The 19,287-nt window shown below is 37.4% G+C and overlaps 1 protein-coding gene across 1 annotated transcript; it reads right to left on the minus strand.

Annotated features, from left to right (window-relative positions):
• Positions 1-18,100: 18,100 nt before the first annotated feature.
• On the minus strand, positions 18,101-18,433 carry LOC102663808 (uncharacterized mitochondrial protein AtMg00860-like). The gene has a single exon (XM_006588119.1). The coding sequence runs from the start codon at positions 18,431-18,433 to the stop codon at positions 18,101-18,103; it is 333 nt and encodes a 110-aa protein (XP_006588182.1).
• Between the last annotated feature and the right edge of the window lie 854 nt (positions 18,434-19,287).

Below are 19,287 nucleotides of genomic sequence, written 5' to 3' on the forward strand. Positions count from 1 at the left end.
TGAAAGGCAAAAGTAATGACGTGCTGTATTAATCCTCCAAAAGCTGGCCCTGCAAAACCGGAATAGTGACATATATGGCAACTTCTATCATGTTAACGGAGACGTGTTTATCAAATCCTGTTCCGTTGACCTATGGAATGCCATCGTGATAACACGGAAAGCAAATCATTAAACCGGATTTGAGTTCGGTTGCTTCGTTGACACCTAACAACTATTCCTCACGTTCCTGAATTACATTCATAGTAATAATTTGGTATAGAAGCAAACTTTATCATGATGAATCAAATAATTTTGATGATGTCAAAAGTTTAAGTGATTGATTCAAGACTTCAAAATCAAGCATCAAGAATCCAATTCAAGATTCAAGAGAAGAAATTAAGAAGTAACAAGTCAAGACTTCATATAGGATAAGTATTAAAAGAATTTTTTTCAAAAATCAAATAGCACAGTTTTGTTTTACAAAAGAATTTTTTCAAATTTTTTAAGTTACTAAAGTGATTACTTTCTGGTAATCGATTACCAGTTAGCAGTAATCGATTACTAGTGACCAGATTGGTTTTCAAAATATTTTCAAATGATTTATAACGTTCTAAAATGATTTTCAAATAGTGTAATCGATTACAAGTGAATCTGAATGTTGGAATTCAAATTCAATTGTGAAGAGTCACAACTTTTCATAAAATACATTATATAATCGATTACACCATTGTGGTAATCGATTACCAGTGAATGGTTTTGAAAAAAAGGTTAAGAGTTATAACTCTTAACATGATCCCTACACCCTGTCACTGTCATTCTACTCCCACGAACAAGGTTCGTGATCATCACAGGTATCAACCACACGATACAAAATTGCAAGGGTGAGTTTATTATAAAAGAACCAATACCAATTCCAAATAACCACAATTAGCAAGGAACATAGGCAAACATGATAAGCATACGCAGCAATCATTATTCAACACTCATATCCAACAAATATTCATCATTCACATCTAACAATTACTCATCATCCATCCATTGACCCAATCAAGACTGCACAAAATGATGCATGCACCTGACCCAACACTCAGATGCAATGTGATACGTACCAACAACAACGAAACCTCAGGAAATAGCCTAAGCGTGTCCACACGACACTCTCACTTAGGGAACTGTGCTGAGTTTGTCGAGACCATCCGGTTGTGCACATAACAGCCCCCCTCCCAAAGGTGATCAGCCTGGGAGCCCAAAGGTGTTCCCTACCAGGTGACAAGCCCCTTAGTACAAAGTACACTTGGCAACAGTTACTCTATTTCCTGTGTTGTATGAGCTATGATCACGGTCAAAAGTAAGTGCCAAAGACCATGGACCAATTAAAGCGCCTAAGCATCCCCTCAGAAATGTTTAGATTCTCTAACCACACTAGTTACCCACGTCTGGGCCATCCGACAAGGTCAGTGCACTCTACCCCCCATGACATACACTCCATACGACGTATGATCGTGGCCAAAAGCTAGTGCCAAAGATCCTGGAAGGTCAGTGCACAGTGCCCCCCACGAACATACATAACATGCACATGCCAATGCATTTCCAACATCAATCAACATTCCATTTCCATGTCATTCACAACATAAATATCATCTCATCTCAATGACGTTATCAACAACAAAAACAACCTCATTTCATATTCACATATTCATCAATAATAACAATTCGTGTTGACATGGTCTTTATTAACAACGTCATCTCAAATCAATATCATCATAATTATCATTATCATCACATATCAATTAAAATCCTCAATAGCAACATCAACAACAATTCAAACAAACACAACAATATCATTTCCACACGCACGGTCTTCAAACAACACATTTCAAACAACCAAAACAATATCATTCATCACAATACATACATACATATATATATATATATATATATATATATATATATATATATATATATATATATATATATATATATATCGCATCCCATTAGTTAAAACATAATTTTTTTTGAAGAAAAATCAGCATGCAACAGGGACAGACAGATATCCTCATAGCTAGGTTCCCTAACCCTAACTATGGTGTTAAAACGGTAAATTTTATAATAAACTCCCCTTACCTATCGTGAGCTACCCCGTGGATTTCTCGTCGCGTCACTTGAAGATTTCTTTTTGTCCTTGCTCGTCGATTCCACACAAGCCTCTACCATGCCAAAACGAAGGAGACTTAGTATGGATTTCAGTAAACAAAGCTAGTAAGAGTGCTCTGGGTCAAACACCCACATCACTACATGAAAGAGCTGAGAGCATTTCAGGTTTTACAAAGGAACGTCGTTTGGAAATTCCGACCACACCAATGTGACCGGGGTTCAGTGTAGGTTACGAAAATAGCATGCATTTCACGAAAGGATAACGTTTACAAAGTCTCTTTCTCTAAGGTTTTTCAAAGGAAGCATAAGACATGCAATGGCGGTTCCAAAGTCAGAAAAGATGCAAAGACAAGATGAAACTAACAAGAAACAAGAATAGGACCATGGTTACCTCGAAAGAAAATGAAAGGTCAGATTAGGGTTTTCGTTCTCTACCGAAACCGCAAGCCAAGTTGAAAAATTCCGCTTCGGTTGAAGGGTTCCTCTCGGTGTGGGTTTTCAATGGAGAACAATGATGGTTTGTGGTTGCTAATGGTGGCTGTGGGTGATGGAGAAAGTGCTTGGAACTTTAGAAATGGCTTTGGAAGAAAAAAAAAAGAAGAAATGACGTTTTTCCTAAGCTACACGAAAGCAAAGGCTAAAGTGCTTAAATAAGAAATGCTCTCGAGAACAGAAGCTTCGAGCACACTCCAGATATATTCTCGAAGATCCCAACGGTCAGATCATGGACAATTGTCTTGTGAAGTTGCAGACCAAATTTTAAGAAGATCCAACGGTTAACGAAAGCTGACAGCATTTTTACCGAGGTAGCTTCATGTAGCTTCCTCAAGAAGCTTCATTAAGAGTCTTCACACAACAAATAATCAAACATCAAACATAATTACTAATAATATATATATATATATATATATATATATATATATATATATATATATATATATATATATATATATATATATATCAGGGTGTTACAACTCTCCCACCCTTTTAAAAATTTCGTCCTTGAAATTTACCTTAATCAAACAAGGATGGGTGAGCTTTTCGCATCTGACTTTCTAATTCCCACGTGGCATCTTCTCCTGATGCACCTCCCCAAATCACCTTGACCAACGGAATCTCTTTCCCTCTTAGGTGTTTTGTTCGCCTATCCTCGATCCTCAAAGGCAATGTTTCATATGTCAAATTCTCCTTCACTTGTACATCATCCAATTCAATCACATGGGATGGATCACGGATATACTTTCGGAGTTGAGACACATGAAAGACATTGTGAAGATTAGAAAGAGACGGGGGTAGTGCAATTTGGTATGCCATAGGGCCAACTTTCTTAAGAATTTGGAAAGGACCAATAAAGCGAGGTGTGAGTTTTCGGGATTTCAATGCTCGACCAACCCCAGTCCATGGAGTGACTCTCAAGAATACATGATCACCAACCTCGAATTCCAGATCTTTCCTCCTCGTATCATGATAACTTTTCTGCCTACTCTGAGCAGTTCTCATCCTTTCCTGAATTAACTTGACCTTCTCTGTAGTTTGCTGTACCACTTCCGGTCCTAAGGTGAGGCCTTCTCCAGGCTCTAACCAACATAGGGGTGTCCTACACCTTCTACCATACAAAGCTTCATAGGGAGCCATGCCAATGGTAGAGTGAAAACTGTTATTATAAGTGAACTCTATCAATGGAAGAAAACTCTCCCAGCTTCCCTTCTGTTCTAAGACACACGCCCTCAAAAGGTCCTCCAATGACTGAATGGTCCGTTCAGTTTGGCCATCAGTCTAAGGATGGTAGGCTGAACTTAGTCTAAGCTTGGTCCCCAACACTCTGTTCAAGCTCTCCCAAAATCTAGAGGTAAATCTAGGATCTCTATCAGATACTATGCTAGATGGCACACCATGTAACCTGACAACCTCACTTATATACAAGGTGGTCAACTTCTCCAAGGAAAATATGATATTAATGGGAATGAAGTGAGCAGACTTAGTCAATCTGTCAACAATAACCCAGATAGAATCTAAACCTCTAGGGGTCCTAGGTAGTCCTACCACAAAATCCATGGAAATACTGTCCCACTTCCACTGGGGTATCTCTAAGGGTTGTAACTTCCTTGAAGGTCTTTGATGTTCTATCTTAGCCTTCTGACAGACTAGGCATGCATACACAAACTCACTAACCTCTCTCTTCATGTTGGGCCACCAAAACATCGTCTTTAAATCCTGATACATCTTGGTAGCACCAGGATGGATGCTCAAATTACTCCTATGTCCTTCCTCTAAGATCATCTTCCTAAGTTCAGGCATATTGGGAACACAAATCCTATCTTGAAGTCTCAAAACTCCATCTGATCCAACATTGAAACTACTGTCCCTTCCTGACTCTATAGCCTCTAACTGAGTCCTTAGAAAAGGATCAATCTTCTGACCTTCCCTGATATCACCTAGTAACTCACTAGTGATCCTCAAAGTTCCTAATCTTACACTATTAGGAGTAACCTCACATGCAAGACTAAGGTCTCTAAACTGTTCCAGGAGATCCATCTCTCTAACCATCAAGGAAGGCATATGTAGAGATTTTCTACTCATGGCATCAGCCACTACATTGGCTTTACCGGGATGGTAGCTAAGCTCAAAATCATAATCCTTAAGAAACTCTAACCATCTGCTTTGTCTCATGTTCAACTCCTTTTGACTAAACAAGTATTTAAGGCTTTTATGATCACTAAACACCTCGAACTTAGAGCCAAACAGATAATGTCTCCAAATCTTAAGGGCAAAAACTACAGCAGCCAACTCTAGATCATGGGTGGGATAATTCCTCTCATGAGTCTTAAGTTGTCTAGAAGCATAGGCCACCACTTGGCCATTTTGCATCAACATTCCGCCTAAACCCATCTTTGATGCATCACAATACACCTCAAATGGTTCTCTCGGGTTAGGCAAAACTAGCATTGGAGCGGTTGTCAATCTTTCCTTAAGGGTTTGGAAACTATGCTCACATTGGGTATCCCACACAAAAGCTTGACCCTTACGAGTCAGTTTAGTTAAAGGTAGAGCCAACTTGGAAAAACCTTCTATGAATCTCTGGTAGTATCCTGCTAAGCCCAGAAAACTCTTAATCTCAAAAACAGACTTAGGACTCTCCCACTTAAGAACAACTTCTATCTTAGAGGGATCCACAGCTATACCCCTTTGAGATATCACATGCCCTAAGAAACTAACTTTCTCTAACCAGAACTCACACTTGGACAACTTAGCATAGAGTTGTCGATCCTTAAGGGTATGCAACACAATCCTCAAATGTTCTTCATGCTCCTCTCTAGTCTTGGAGTATACCAAAATATCATCTATAAATACTACCACAAAATTATCAAGGTAAGGGTGAAAAACTCTATTCATGTAGTCCATAAACACTCCTGGAGCATTAGTCACACCAAAGGGCATGACTAGATACTCATAGTGACCGTAACGGGTCCTAAAAGCAGTCTTTGGTATATCCTCAGACTTCACTCGGATCTGATGATAACCCGACCTAAGGTCTATCTTACTAAATACACAAGCTCCTACCAGCTGGTCCATAAGGTCATCTATTCTAGGCAAAGGGTACTTATTCTTAATCGTTACCTTATTCAACTGGCGGTAATCCACACACAACCTCATGAATCCATCTTTCTTCTTCACTAGCAACACTGGGGCTCCCCACGAAGATACACTAGGCCTAATAAACTGCTTATCCAACAACTCCTCTAACTATTTCTTAAGCTCAGCTAACTCTATAGGTGACATCCTATAAGGAGCTATGGATATGGGTCCAGCACCAGGTACTAAGTCTATGGAAAACTCTATCTCTCTCTCAGGTGGCAGACCAGATATATCCTCAGGAAACACTTCTGGAAATTCTCTAACAACAGGGAGGTCACACATAGAAACCTTTGTCTCTACTTCTAGGCTAGACAAGATCATGTATACTTGAGCATTTTCCTTTAAAGATGTCACAACTTGGTTGGCAGAGATAAACATCATATCCTTACTCACTCCAAAATCATCAAACACCACACTTTTATCAAAACAGTTCAACAAGACATGGTTGGAAGATAACCAGTCCATACCAAGAATAACATCAATCTGGCTCAAAGGCAAACAAATCAAATCAATCAAGAATATCCTACCAGAAATCTCCACAGAACAATTCAAACACACATCAGAAGTTAACACAGAACCACTAGTAGGGGTCTCTACTACTAGATCTTTATTTAAAGAAGACACATAAAGCTTAATTTTTTTTGCACACAAACAAAGAACCACACAACAATCACAACCATCATAAATTCCTACTTAGTTACTCTTGAGAGTTGATGCCTCAAGACATTAACACCCACTTTCCATCATTTGCATTTTCTGATCGCTTGCCATATCATTCCATTGCCCTTCACAAATTATACAGGTGGCCAGTCTGATAATTCATGACCCAGCATTGAAATTCATGGTATAGCAGACATCAGAAAAACAAATTCAATATGACTACAACAATCTAATCTCTATAGCTCATTAAAACACAACTAGTGAGTAAGTGCTAATAGCAAACAATGAACATCTAACATAAGCAAACAACCAACACTAAGCATTCAACAAAACAACCAGAGAATGCACAAAAAAACATAGCAGACTCTCAACTCACTGGCCGAAAGGTTCGACCTGCTCTGATACCACTAAATGTAACGACGCGCCTCGTCGCTACGGTATCCACACTCTAATATTCGATGATTTCAATTTTTATAAAAAAAGCTCCCTTATTTTTTGCTTATGAAAATATAAGTGATTTTGTCACAACATAAATTTAGCCAACAACACGCCATCACTTAAGTGAATATGCATAATTACATAGAAACAATAATTCGGTACATGTCATACACATAACGAAAATTAAATATGTTCATATATATAATTAAAATTCCAGTTTTACATCTTTAACTCAACAAAATAAAACTTAAAAACCAACTACGGAGGAGTTGATTACAAAACACAACTCTCTCCCAAAATAACGCCTACGTCATCACGTCAGCTCGGCGGCTCCTCACCAAAATCTTACTCCCTACACCCTGCCACTGTCATTCTGCTCCCACGAACAAGGTTCGTGATCATCACATGTATCAACCACACGATACAAAATTGCAAGGGTGAGTTTATTATAAAAGAACCAATACCAATTCCAAATAACCACAATTAGCAAGGAACATATGCAAACATGATAAGCATACGCAAAAATCATTATTCAACACTCATATCCAACAAATATTCATCATTCACATCCAACAATTACTCATCATTCACATCCAACAATTACTCATCATCCATCCATTGACCCAATCAAGACTGCACAGAATGATGCATGCACCTGACCCAACACTCAGATGCAATGTGGTACGTACCAACAACAACCAAACCTCAGGAAATAGCCTAAGTGTGTCCACACGACACTCTCACTTAGGGAACTGGGCTGAGTTTGTCGAGACCACCCGGTTGTGCACGTAACAGCCCCCCTCCCATAGGTGATCAGCCTGGGAGCCCAAAGGTGTTCCCTACCAGGTGACAAGCCCCCTAGTACAAAGTACACTTGGCCACAATTACTCTATTTCCTGTGTCGTATGAGCTATGATCACGACCAAAAGTAAGTGCCAAAGATCATGGACCAATTAAAGCGCCTAAGCATCCCCTCAGAAATTCTTAGATTCTCTAACCACGCTAGTTACCCATGTCTGGGTCATCCGACAAAGTCAGTTCACTCTACCCTCCATGACATACACTCCATACGACGTATGATCGTGGCCAAAAGCTAGTGCCAAAGACCCTGGAAGGTTAGTGCACAGTGCCCCCCACGAACATACACAACATGCACATGCCAATGCATTTCCAACATCAATCAACATTCCATTTCCATGTCATTCACAACATAAATATCATCTCATCTCAATGACGTTATCAACAACAAAAACAACCTCATTTCATATTCACATATTCATCAATAATAACAATTCATGTTGACATGGTCTTTATTAACAACGTCATCTCAAATCAATATCATCATAATTATCATTATCATCACATATCAATTATAATCCTCAATAGCAACATCAACAACAATTCAAACAAACACAACAATATCATTTCCACATGCACGGTCTTCAAACAACACATTTCAAACAACCAAAACAATATCATTCATCACAATACATACATACATATATATATCGCATCCCATTAGTTAAAACGTAATTTTCTTTGAAGAAAAATCAGCATGCAACAGGGACTGGCAGATATCCTCATAGCTAGTTTCCCTGACCTTAACTATGGTGTTAAAACGGTAAATTTTATAATAAACTCCCCTTACCTATCGTGAGCTACCCCGTGGATTCCTCGTCGCGTCACTTGAAGATTCCTTTTTGTCCTTGCTCGTCGATTCCACACAAGCCTCTACCATGCCAAAACGAAGGAGTCTTAGTATGGATTTAAGTAAACAAAGCTAGTAAGAGTGCTCTGGGTCAAACACCCATATCACTACATAAAAGAGCTGAGAGCATTTCGGGTTTTACAAAGGAACGTCATTTGGAAATTCCGACCACGCCAATGTGACCGGGGTTCAGTGTAGGTTACAAAAATAACATGCATTTCACGAAAGGATAACGTTTACAAAGTCTCTTTCTCTAAGGTTTTTCAAAGGAAGCATAAGACATGCAATGGCGGTTCCAAAGTCAGAAAAGATGCAAAGACAAGATGAAACTAACAAGAAACAAGCTTAGGACCTGTTAGACAAATGGCCTCAGTTATCTTAAGAAGGGGGGGTTGAATTAAGATACAAAGACTATTCCTCAATTAAAATTTCGCTCTCTCTTTTTAGATTAACATTGCACCCTTAACATGAATTACTCAAAAGACAATTCAGAATAAACTTCTTTAAAGCAAAAGATAAATGGCAATAATTAAAAGAAGTTTAAGGGAAGAGAGAAATGCAAACTGATTTATACTGGTTCGGCCACTTCCCGTGCCTACGTCCAGTCCTCAAGCAACCCACTTGAGATTTTCCACTCTCTTTGTAAAACTCCTTTTACAAAGTCTGAACCACACAGGGACAACCCTTCCCTTGTGTTCAGGAATCCTTTACAACAAGAGACCCTCGGTCTCTTAATCCCTTTTCAGAAGTAAGAAGATGAGAAGAAGAAATCTCTCTTGAAAGAGGTAGATTGTAAAATGAAGATCAATCACAATTCCTTATTGAATATGCAAGTGTTTGACCAAGGAATCTTTGAGAGGATAAGACATTTCAATTCAGAAAAACTCTCTTAATCTTTTGAGAGGATAAAACTTTTTGAGCAATCAAAACTCTCTTGCCATTCGTGTTTCCAAGTCACATATAAATAGACCTTTGATGGCCATTCATAAACCATTTGAATAGATGTGACTCTTGGAAGTTATTTTCTGAAAATCTCCTCTGGTAATCGATTACAGGATTTGTGTAATCGATTACAGGTTTAAAAATTTGAATTAAAATGTTTATTAACTGCTGGTAATCGATTACCAATATTGTGTAATCGATTACACAGTCTAAAATTTGAATTCAAATTTTTAGTAGCTGTTGTAAATCATTTTCGGCCACTGGTAATCGATTACATCCTCTGGTAATCGATTACCAGAGAGTAAATCTCTTGAAAAACACTTTTTTAACATGCATTACTTGGCCAAACCTTTTGCTATATCAATTAGGAATTTCCTTCCTAATGTACTAGTGATCACCTTAATGTTTGTGTCTTGTATTCTTGAATCATTGTCTTGAATTTAAACTTGAAAAGCGCATTTGCATCATTTGCATCAAATCATCATGATCATCATTAAAACATCAAAGTCATTTGCTTCTACAGGACCATGGTTACCTTGAAAGAAAACGAAAGGTCAGATTAGGGTTTTCGTTCTCTACCAAAACCGCAAGCCAAGTTGGAAAATTCCGCTTCGGTTGAAGGGTTTCTCTCGGTGTGGGTTTTCAATGGAGAACAATGATGGTTTGTGGTGGCTAATGGTGGCTAATGGTGGCTGTGGGTGATGGAGAAAGTGCTTGGAACTTTAGAAATGGCTTTGGAAGAAAGAAAGAAGAAGAAATGACATTTTTCCTAAGCTACACGAAAGCAAAGGCTAAAGTGCTTAAATAAGAAATGCTCTTGGGAATGGAAGCTTAGAGCACACTCCAGATATCTTCTCAAAGATCCCAACAGTCAGATCATGGAAAAGTGTCTTGTGAAGTTGCAGACCAAATTTCAAGAAGATCCAACGGTTAACGAAGGCTGGGCAGCGTTTTTACCGAGGCAACTTCATGTAGCTTCCTCAAGAAGCTTCACTAAGAGGCTTCCTCTAGAAGCTTCATTAAGAGGCTTCCTCCATAAGCTTTGTCGTGGCTTCTTTGAGAAGCTTTCTCAAGCGGCTTCTTTGAGAAGCTAGATCCTTATCTATCCACACCCCTCTATTAACTAAATTAACCTCCTTAAAAATAATTACGGATAAAAATAACACAACAAATAATCAAACATCAAACATAATTACCAATAATATATATATATATATATATATATATATATATATATATATATATATATATATATATATATATATCAGGGTGTTACATGGAGCGTACATCCTTTGTGGTACAAGTAGAGCGTACATCTACTTGGGCTATAATTGTGAGAACAAGAGATGGTACATCTCTTGTGGATTAGTTCAAGTGGAGCGTACATCTACTTGGTTGTTCAAAGAGAACAAGGGATGGTACATCCCTTGTGGATCTTTGCTTGTAAAGGATTTTACAAGGTTATTGGAAATATCAAGAACCGGAGGTTGCTTGGGGACTGGACGTAGGCACAGGTTGTGACCGAACCAGTATAAATCTTGTGTTTGCTTTCTTCTTCCCTACACTTTTTACTTTTCCGCTGTGTACTTTTTATTTCCGCTTTACTTTTGTCTAAGTTATTGTTTCTGTTCTTTACTTTCTCATAACTTAGTAGTAAAGCTTAATTGAATCTAGTAACATTAAGAAGAATATATTTTTAATTAGTCATGACACGTTCATAATTAATTCAACTCCCCCTTCTTAATTATTCCGAGGCCACTTGATTCAACATTTGGGTTTTTTTAAATTTATAATTTACAATATATTTTTTATTAGAAACAATCTTATTTGAATGAAATAATATATAATTATGGGTCATAAAGTAATATTTGTTCTACTTTTATATTGAAGACATATTTTTTAAAAAATTTAAATGTGTTTTTTATTCTTAATAAATTTTCAATTTTTATGTTTATTTTTTATTAATTTTTTTTGTGTCGAGTCTCTAATAAAATAATACTTTTATATTTGATCATTGATATTTTGTTTTAGTCCCTAATAAATTAGAAAATTTTGTGTTTGTTTCCTAATAAATTAATAAATTTTATTTTAGTCTATATTAATAACAAAGGGGAAATATTTATCATGAAGCAAACACAAAATTTGCTAATTTGTTAGGGGCTAAAAATAAGTGTTAAGGACCAAAAACAAAATTGTTGTTTTATTAGAGACTCATCATAAAACAAAAATTTATTAAGGATCAAATGTAAAATTGAATATTTATTAGGGATCAAAAGCATATTTAAACCTTTTTTATCATGTTATTGATACGAAATACTAATTGATTTTGTTGATGACTAATTTTCTTTGAAGAATCTAACTGGTTACCTTTAGTGAAATTATTTCCTCCCAACCACTTTTTTGCATCCAGATGACTCAAAATCGAGATATTGTTTAAAAAGATCAAGTTCAGCACCACTCAATCTTATTGAAAATACAATCTCAAGATCACTAGTTAAATTTGAACAAACTCGCATTATTTAAATCACATGCTTGATGCTATTTTTGTGTTTTAATTAATTGTATGTAAAAGTTAAGGCTTAGATATATTTTAATCTTTTAAGTATTTTATTCGTGTAATTATGGTCTCTTAGCGTTGAAATCATTTCAAACTCAAGTGCTCTGCCTTGCAAAATTATCACGTGAATAATGGCCTTGCTTTGTGGGGTTTTTGGACTTCCCCCCAAAAAGCTCTTAATGAAAACGTTGGTGAGCTTGACACCTTTTTGATTGAAGATTGATTTTGTGTGCTTCCTACTCCGAGTTCTTCAAACACCCTCTTTCCAACACTTGTCCAATTTGTGAACAATTTCTTGCATGTTCTTTGATGGTGATTTTGGAGTTTTTTGATTTTTAAGATTAAGATTCGAGTTAGGGGATTGTGAAAATGAAGGTCATTTGTGGTTTTCAATATAAAATAAAGATTGTAATTTTTTTAAAAAATATACTTAAATATAGTTTTTATCGTTGATATATACTTGAATTTTATATTTGATTCATGATAAATTTTTCCTTTACACCTGTTCTCTCTGATGTTTGACAAGTTTTGTTTTAGATTCTTACCGTTAGTTAAGTGATGACATGTTCATTAAATATTTGATAACACGATTTGTAATGGCTTAAAAATCATTAATATTTGTTTCAAAATCAAATTAATTTAAATTTTCTAGTGGTTAAAAATCGCCAGAATCAATTAAAGTAAAAAAATAAAAATAAATGAATCAAACATTCAAAAGATCCTTTCTATTCCTCTTCTGAACTCTACCACCACCACTAGGGCTACTAACCCTAGCCATAGAAGGCACAAGAACACGAAACGGGTGCCTCACATTACCACCCAAATAACTTACAGTAACCAAAATTCCTTGAGCCTTATTAGGATTATTCCTTATGCTCTGTGGCAACATACACCTCACAACTTCTTGAGCCATAGAAAAAATTCTCGTGGTAAGTAAAAAGGCATTGTCTTTGCGGAAACTTTGCAGCTCGAAATGGCACCGGATCCGGGTTGGATTCGAGATCTTGTGTGGCTGAAGATTTGACCCTTTCACAAACACAACCATGGTGTCTCCATCAAGGGTAGCCTCATATGCCACCCTGTCCCAAGATTTAGTCGTTTGGTTCATCAAAACACTAAAATTCCGATGACCCACCTCGTTGCGCCCCTGCAAGTCGATGACTTGGGAGGCGCCATTGGCAAAGGAGTTCGTTTGGGTAAGTGGGCACCTAACAATGGATCAAGATTCGTCATAACGGTCTGTGGATAGGATCGATTGAACCTAAACTTGGAAAACCGATTCAAGTGAACCGAAAAAGGAAGGGTTGGGGTGGAGCGTGAGTAGACACACTCTAGTTCGTGGAACTTTTGTTGTTGGGAGTTGGTGATAATGAGGAGATGGTGGTCGAGGAAGAGAATATGGTGTTGGATGGTGTAGGAGGGTGTGGTGGGTTGAAGAGGGTCAAAAACAAAGTTGCTTGCAACAGAATAGAGAAAAGATAAAGTTGAGGCTATGATACAAGGTCTAAAAGTAGAAGGGGTGAAGAAGAAAAAATGATGGTGGGTAGACAAGAAAAAGGAAGATTTAAATTAAAAAAGCCTAGAGAAAGAAGATGCCACACATTATCACTTAACTGATGACAGAAATCTAAAACAAATTTTTTCAAATATAAGAAAGTAAATATGAAGAAAATTTTTATTAGTGATCAAACGCAAAATTCAAATATATATCAGGTATAAAAATATATTTAAGCCTTTAAAATAAAATAAATATCATACTTATTTTTAACTGTTATTATGGTTTAAATTAGTGATTTTTGTAACTTTTTTGTCATACTAATTAATTTAAGCATCTTGATGGCTTTAACTGTTATAATGTTAAATTACTTATTTTAAAATGAAAAACACTAACAGTGGTAGTTTAAAATTGATGGAATGATCATAGTAAACCCAACACGATTAAGTACTCTCATATAGGAAGAGAGATGAGTGAGAAAGAAAGTAGAGAGAGAAACTGTGAGTGACCAAAAGGGATGGGAGGGGAGCCTAGTTAGAAGGAGAAACAAGAATCGACCACCTATTTTCTCAAATTTTTGGAAAATTTTGGGGCAGAGGATTTGTGGTTTATATTTCAGAGATACTATAGGGTGTAGAGTGTTTATATCGCAAAAAAAAAAAAAAAAAAGAGACAAGATGGGCAATGGTATGGCTTTATGTGCTTCATTGATTTTTAGAATGAAAATACCTGGGAGAAACAACTTAACCAAATCATGATTGGGAACACCAAAATGAATGTTAATCTTCACAAGTTTAACAGAACACCAAGGGGGTTTGAAGGTACTAGTAAAGGATCCAAAAGTTCAAGAGTAGCTCCACGACATAACAGATTGAATGGGGGATAATAACAGTGGTTGGCAACGATAAAGGAAAAGGGAAGGTACGCGAAGATACCTTTGCACAGGTAATCCAACATCGTACGCATGGCAATAGAATGAAATGGCAAGAAAAGACAAAGAAAAACGGTGGGTTGGAAAAGAGGTGGTGGGGGAAGGAGTTTTGAGTTGAAGACATTTGTTGGGTTGTACTCAATATACTCTTGATCGGAATATTTCATACCATTTTCTTATTCTTGTAAAAAATAATATTGTTGATTGAAGACCTAAATCCTCTTAAATCATTTAGGGTCCTTGATGGTTGGTTCATGCATAAAAGAGAAGGAAAACACTACAAGAAAATAGTCATTTAGCATAAGGCAAAAGCCAATGCTCTAACTCATGCCTTAGAGTCGATTTTATGTCAGATGTGACGTGGCCACTAAAACCCCCCAAGCTAATTTATCTAGCGTCGGTTTGTTGATGGTGGACGCTACTAGAGTGGGCTTGGCTGACACTGTAACCATCACAGTCAAAATCCGGCGCTACCTTGAAAAATTTAATATTCTTTTACTTTGTGTCGGCTATGCCAACACTTGGTTTAATATATTTAATTATTTTTCTTGGGGTCGGGTTAGCTGATTCTATTGTTTATTTTTCTCATAAAACTATCCCAATGCAAACAGAGGAAGACAGTTGTTCTCATATAACCTATATGTAAAAATGCAGAGTTAAATTTTGCATACAAACATGCAACAATAATTAAGAGCTACTAGAGAACTAACATTATCTAAAACTAGAGAACTAATAGCTACTAATTTCAGTTGGAAACGAGCTCAAATTCCCACATCAAATGGAAAAATTGAAGAAGAACCCGAATTGGGAAAAATAGTTTTTTCGTTGTACAAGTGAAACTGACTAAACTTAAAATATTGCAATCACTCCTCAATTTTCAATCTAGGGAGACAACAAATAAATTTTAACATACACAAAACATAAATATTTACACATAGGCAATATATGTTTACAACTTCTAATTTAAAAGATGAGATATTTCTTATACCATAGGTAGTGATTGTCAAAAAGATGAGATACTGTTAAAAAGATAAGTATACACACAAATCTTTCACTCGTGAACAGTTAAATGCACATATTTCAACAAACACAAACGATACTAAATTCAATTACTGGAAAATGTAGCTTGCAGAGCACACTTAAATTTTATCAAGCAGAAACATTTCCTAAGTCTGAAAGGCTAAGTTGAACTGATTCTTATAGGCAAGAAGTGGATCCTATCTTGAACTATGTCAACATTGAGCCCAATATATAGCTTCTCTATTGAAGAGAAAAAAAGAAGAAGAAAATTCATGGAAAGAAGCGGAACCTTTGATAACAGATTCATAACAATGTTAAACCCAATAATAATTAGAGAGTATGAATCCAATTATAATTATAATTTAGTACAAATATGATAGAGATAGAGGAAGGGATAAACACGATTCCTTGTGTTTGAGGTCAAGGTACCTCCTCACTACACTAAATAGTTTGTATCAATTTTCACTGTGTGCTGTTATTCATATATTGATGTATTTATAGAGTTTATCAGGCCATATCATAACAAAAATGATTCCATTTGCTAACAGCCTATACAATCCCACTACTAACAATTATAACAAACTTTGGCGTTTTCCTACATCACACTAACACTAGTGCTCCCTGCATTCCCTACACGAAATCCTTCAGATATCCAGGTCTGATGTTGATCCTTTTGGGCCTACCTTCTTGGGCTGGTATCTCCTCTTGGTGGAATTCAGCTTCTAGTTCCCCAGGAGGTGAAGGGTTGCGACCCTGATTGCTATCAATACCTTCTCCTGACAAATGCACCTTGTCCTCAAGGTGCAACACATTAGACACCGTGAACCACTTTTCCCAAGTGGCTTCCTCAGGGGGAAAACCTTGCCATTGGATAAGTACCATTCGTGTGGGTGGGGAAGTGGAAGAGTCGAACTTAGAATTAAGCACTACGAGTGGTTTGAGAATGGGGTAGTTGTGAACCGCATGTGGAGGTAATGGATTGGTGTCGAGAACAAGGGGACCATAGTGGGGGCGTAACAAAGAACAATTAAATACTGGATGGATGCAGGAATTAGCTGGCAGGCGAAGGCGATATGCCACGTTGCCAATGCGTTCTAGTATTTCAAAAGGTTCGAAATAGCGCTTGGTGAGTTTATGGTGGGCTGTTCCCGAGATCGTCGTTTGGAAAAGGGGTGGAGCTTGACATAAACCCACTGTCCCTCCTGGAAATCCTCATGCACAATTTTTCATAGTGACTTGAGCTTTCGCAAGTCGCCGTTGGAGAGCCTCGGAGATGGCCTGCCTGGTGACCAAAAGGGAATCTACAGCCACGTTCGGTGAATGGATGAAGGTATTGTACGACCATTCCGCCAATGCTAGGAATTTGTACCAATCAGAAGGACGGGCATGGACGAACGATCATAGGTACTATTCGAGGATGCGGTTCATGACCTTTGTCTGGCAGTCGAATTGGGGCTGGTAAGCGGTACTCATCCTCAATGAGGTGTCGCTAATCCGAAATAATTCTCTCCAAAAATTGCTAATGAATACGGGGTCTCTGTCAGAGACTAAGCTTCAAGAAAACCCATGAAGCTTGCAAACAATATCCAAGAATAGGTTAGCCACCTTATAAGCTGTGAATTGCTAGGTCAAAGCACCAAAGTGTGCACCCTTAGAAAAAATGGTTGACCACCACCATAATTGCTCTATAATTGTGGGATTGTGGTAGATGGGTAACGAAATCCAGTGATAAATCTTTCCAAATGGCAGAAGGGATGAGCAATGGCTGTAAGAGCCCTGCAGGTCGTCGAGTCACATGCTTGATTTATTGGCATGTGTGGCAGTGTTTAACAAACAGCTTGACATCGGAAAGCAAAGTATCCCAAGTGAAATTGGCTTTAATACGATGAGCTATTTTTGTGACCCCGAAATGGCCGCCGAGAGGTGTACTATGAAACTCATGCGTAATGGATTGAATGAAAGGGTTGTCACTGTTAAGCCATATGCTCCCTTTATAGAATAACAATCCATTATGAAATTTGAAATCTGGAAAAGTAGTAGAAGTGACCGCTTGGACCTTATTCTTAAAAGTTGGGCTTTGTTACAGTGTTGCTCGAAGTTGGTCGAGGAAGTCGAGCTGAGGAAGGGAGAGGATGAACAATTGGGCCTCAGGGGTGATATCAATTCTTGAGAGGGCATATGCTACCACGTTTGATTTGCCACTCTTATACTAGATATGATAATCATAACCAATGAGCTTTGCCAAGTAGTATTGTTGTTCTGGGGTCTGTATGACTTGTGTCATCAAGTCCTTTAAGCTATGGTGGTCAGTGAGGATGGTGAACTGGTGGTCGAGCAAGTATTGACGCCACTTGCAGATTGCCAAAGTCATAGCGTGAAGTTTGCGAACATAGGTGGAAGCTCTTTATAGCTTTGGGTTTAATTGTTGGCTGAAAAAAGCAATTGGACAATTTTGCTGCATGAGGACGACGCCCATGGCGGACCCAGATGCATTAGTTTCCACAATGAAAGGAAAAAAGAAATCAAGGGATGTGAACACTGGCGCCTTCGTCATTGCTTGCTTTAAGTTGTCAAAGTAAGTTATGCTTGTGAGGACCAAAGGAAATTATCACGGCATAGTAGAGAAGTGAGAGGAGAAGCAATTTGTGCATACCCCTTAATAAAGCGACGAAAAAATCCAGGAAGTCCCAAGAATGCCCGTAGATCCTTTTGACAGGATGGTGTTGGCCATTGTACCATGGCAGCGATCTTAGACGGTTCTAGTTCAATACCATTGCCAGAGATGATGTGGCCCAGATACTCGAGTTGGCGTTGGGCGAATAAGCACTTGGAACATTTGAGGAAAAGTTTAGCATTCAACAGCGTTTGAAGCACCACTTCGAGGTGGGTGATATGTGTAGAAGCAAGCTTCATGATGATGAACCAAGCAATTTTAATGATGCCAAAAGCCCAAGTGATGGATTCAAGATTGATTCAAGACTTCAAGATTAAGCATCAAGAATCCAATCCAAGATTCAAGAGAAGAAATCAAGAAGCAACAAGTCAAGACTTCATATAGGATAAGTATTAAAAGAATTTTTCAAAAAAACCAAATAGCACAGTTTTGTTTTACAAAAGAATTTTCTCAAATTTTCTAAGTTACCAGAGTGATTACTCTCTAGTAATCGATTACCAGTAAGCAGTAATCGATTACCAGTGACCAGGTTGGTTTTCAAAATGTTTTCAAATGATTCGTAGCGTTCCAAAATGATTTTCAAATAGTGTAATGATTACACTATATTAGTAATCGATTACAAGTGAATCTGAACGTTGGAATTCAAATCCAATTGTGAAGAGTCACAACTTTTCATAAAATACATTGTGTAATCGATTACACCATTTTGGTAATCGATTACCAGTGAATAGTTTTGAAGAAAAAGTTAAGAGTTATAACTCTTCACATAATTTTCTCAAAAGTCATAACTCTTCCAATGGTTTTTTGACCAGACATGAAGAGTCTATAAAAGCAAGACCTTGGCACGCATTTTACAAGCATCCAAAACACATATCTCTTTCAAATCTTTTTTAACCATTGCCCATTGTCTTTCTTTGCAAAAACTCTTGCCAAAAAGCTTTCTAAACTTCGGTTTCAAAACTTTGTTTTTCTGCAAGTGGAAATTCTGCAGAAAACAAAAGTGTGCTATCTTTTCTTCCTTCTCCCTCTAGCCAAAATATTCAAAGGACTAACCGCCTGAGAATTCTTTTGATTCTTCCTTCTTCCTCTTGCT

This window comes from Glycine max, chromosome 9 (assembly GCF_000004515.6).
Source record: "Glycine max cultivar Williams 82 chromosome 9, Glycine_max_v4.0, whole genome shotgun sequence".
In the NCBI taxonomy this organism is placed as follows: domain Eukaryota; kingdom Viridiplantae; phylum Streptophyta; class Magnoliopsida; order Fabales; family Fabaceae; genus Glycine; species Glycine max.

Coding starts and splice junctions, on each gene's coding strand:
- LOC102663808 (XM_006588119.1), bottom strand. CDS start 18,433: ATGAAGCTTGCTTCTACACATATCACCCACCTCGAAGTGGTGCTTCAA.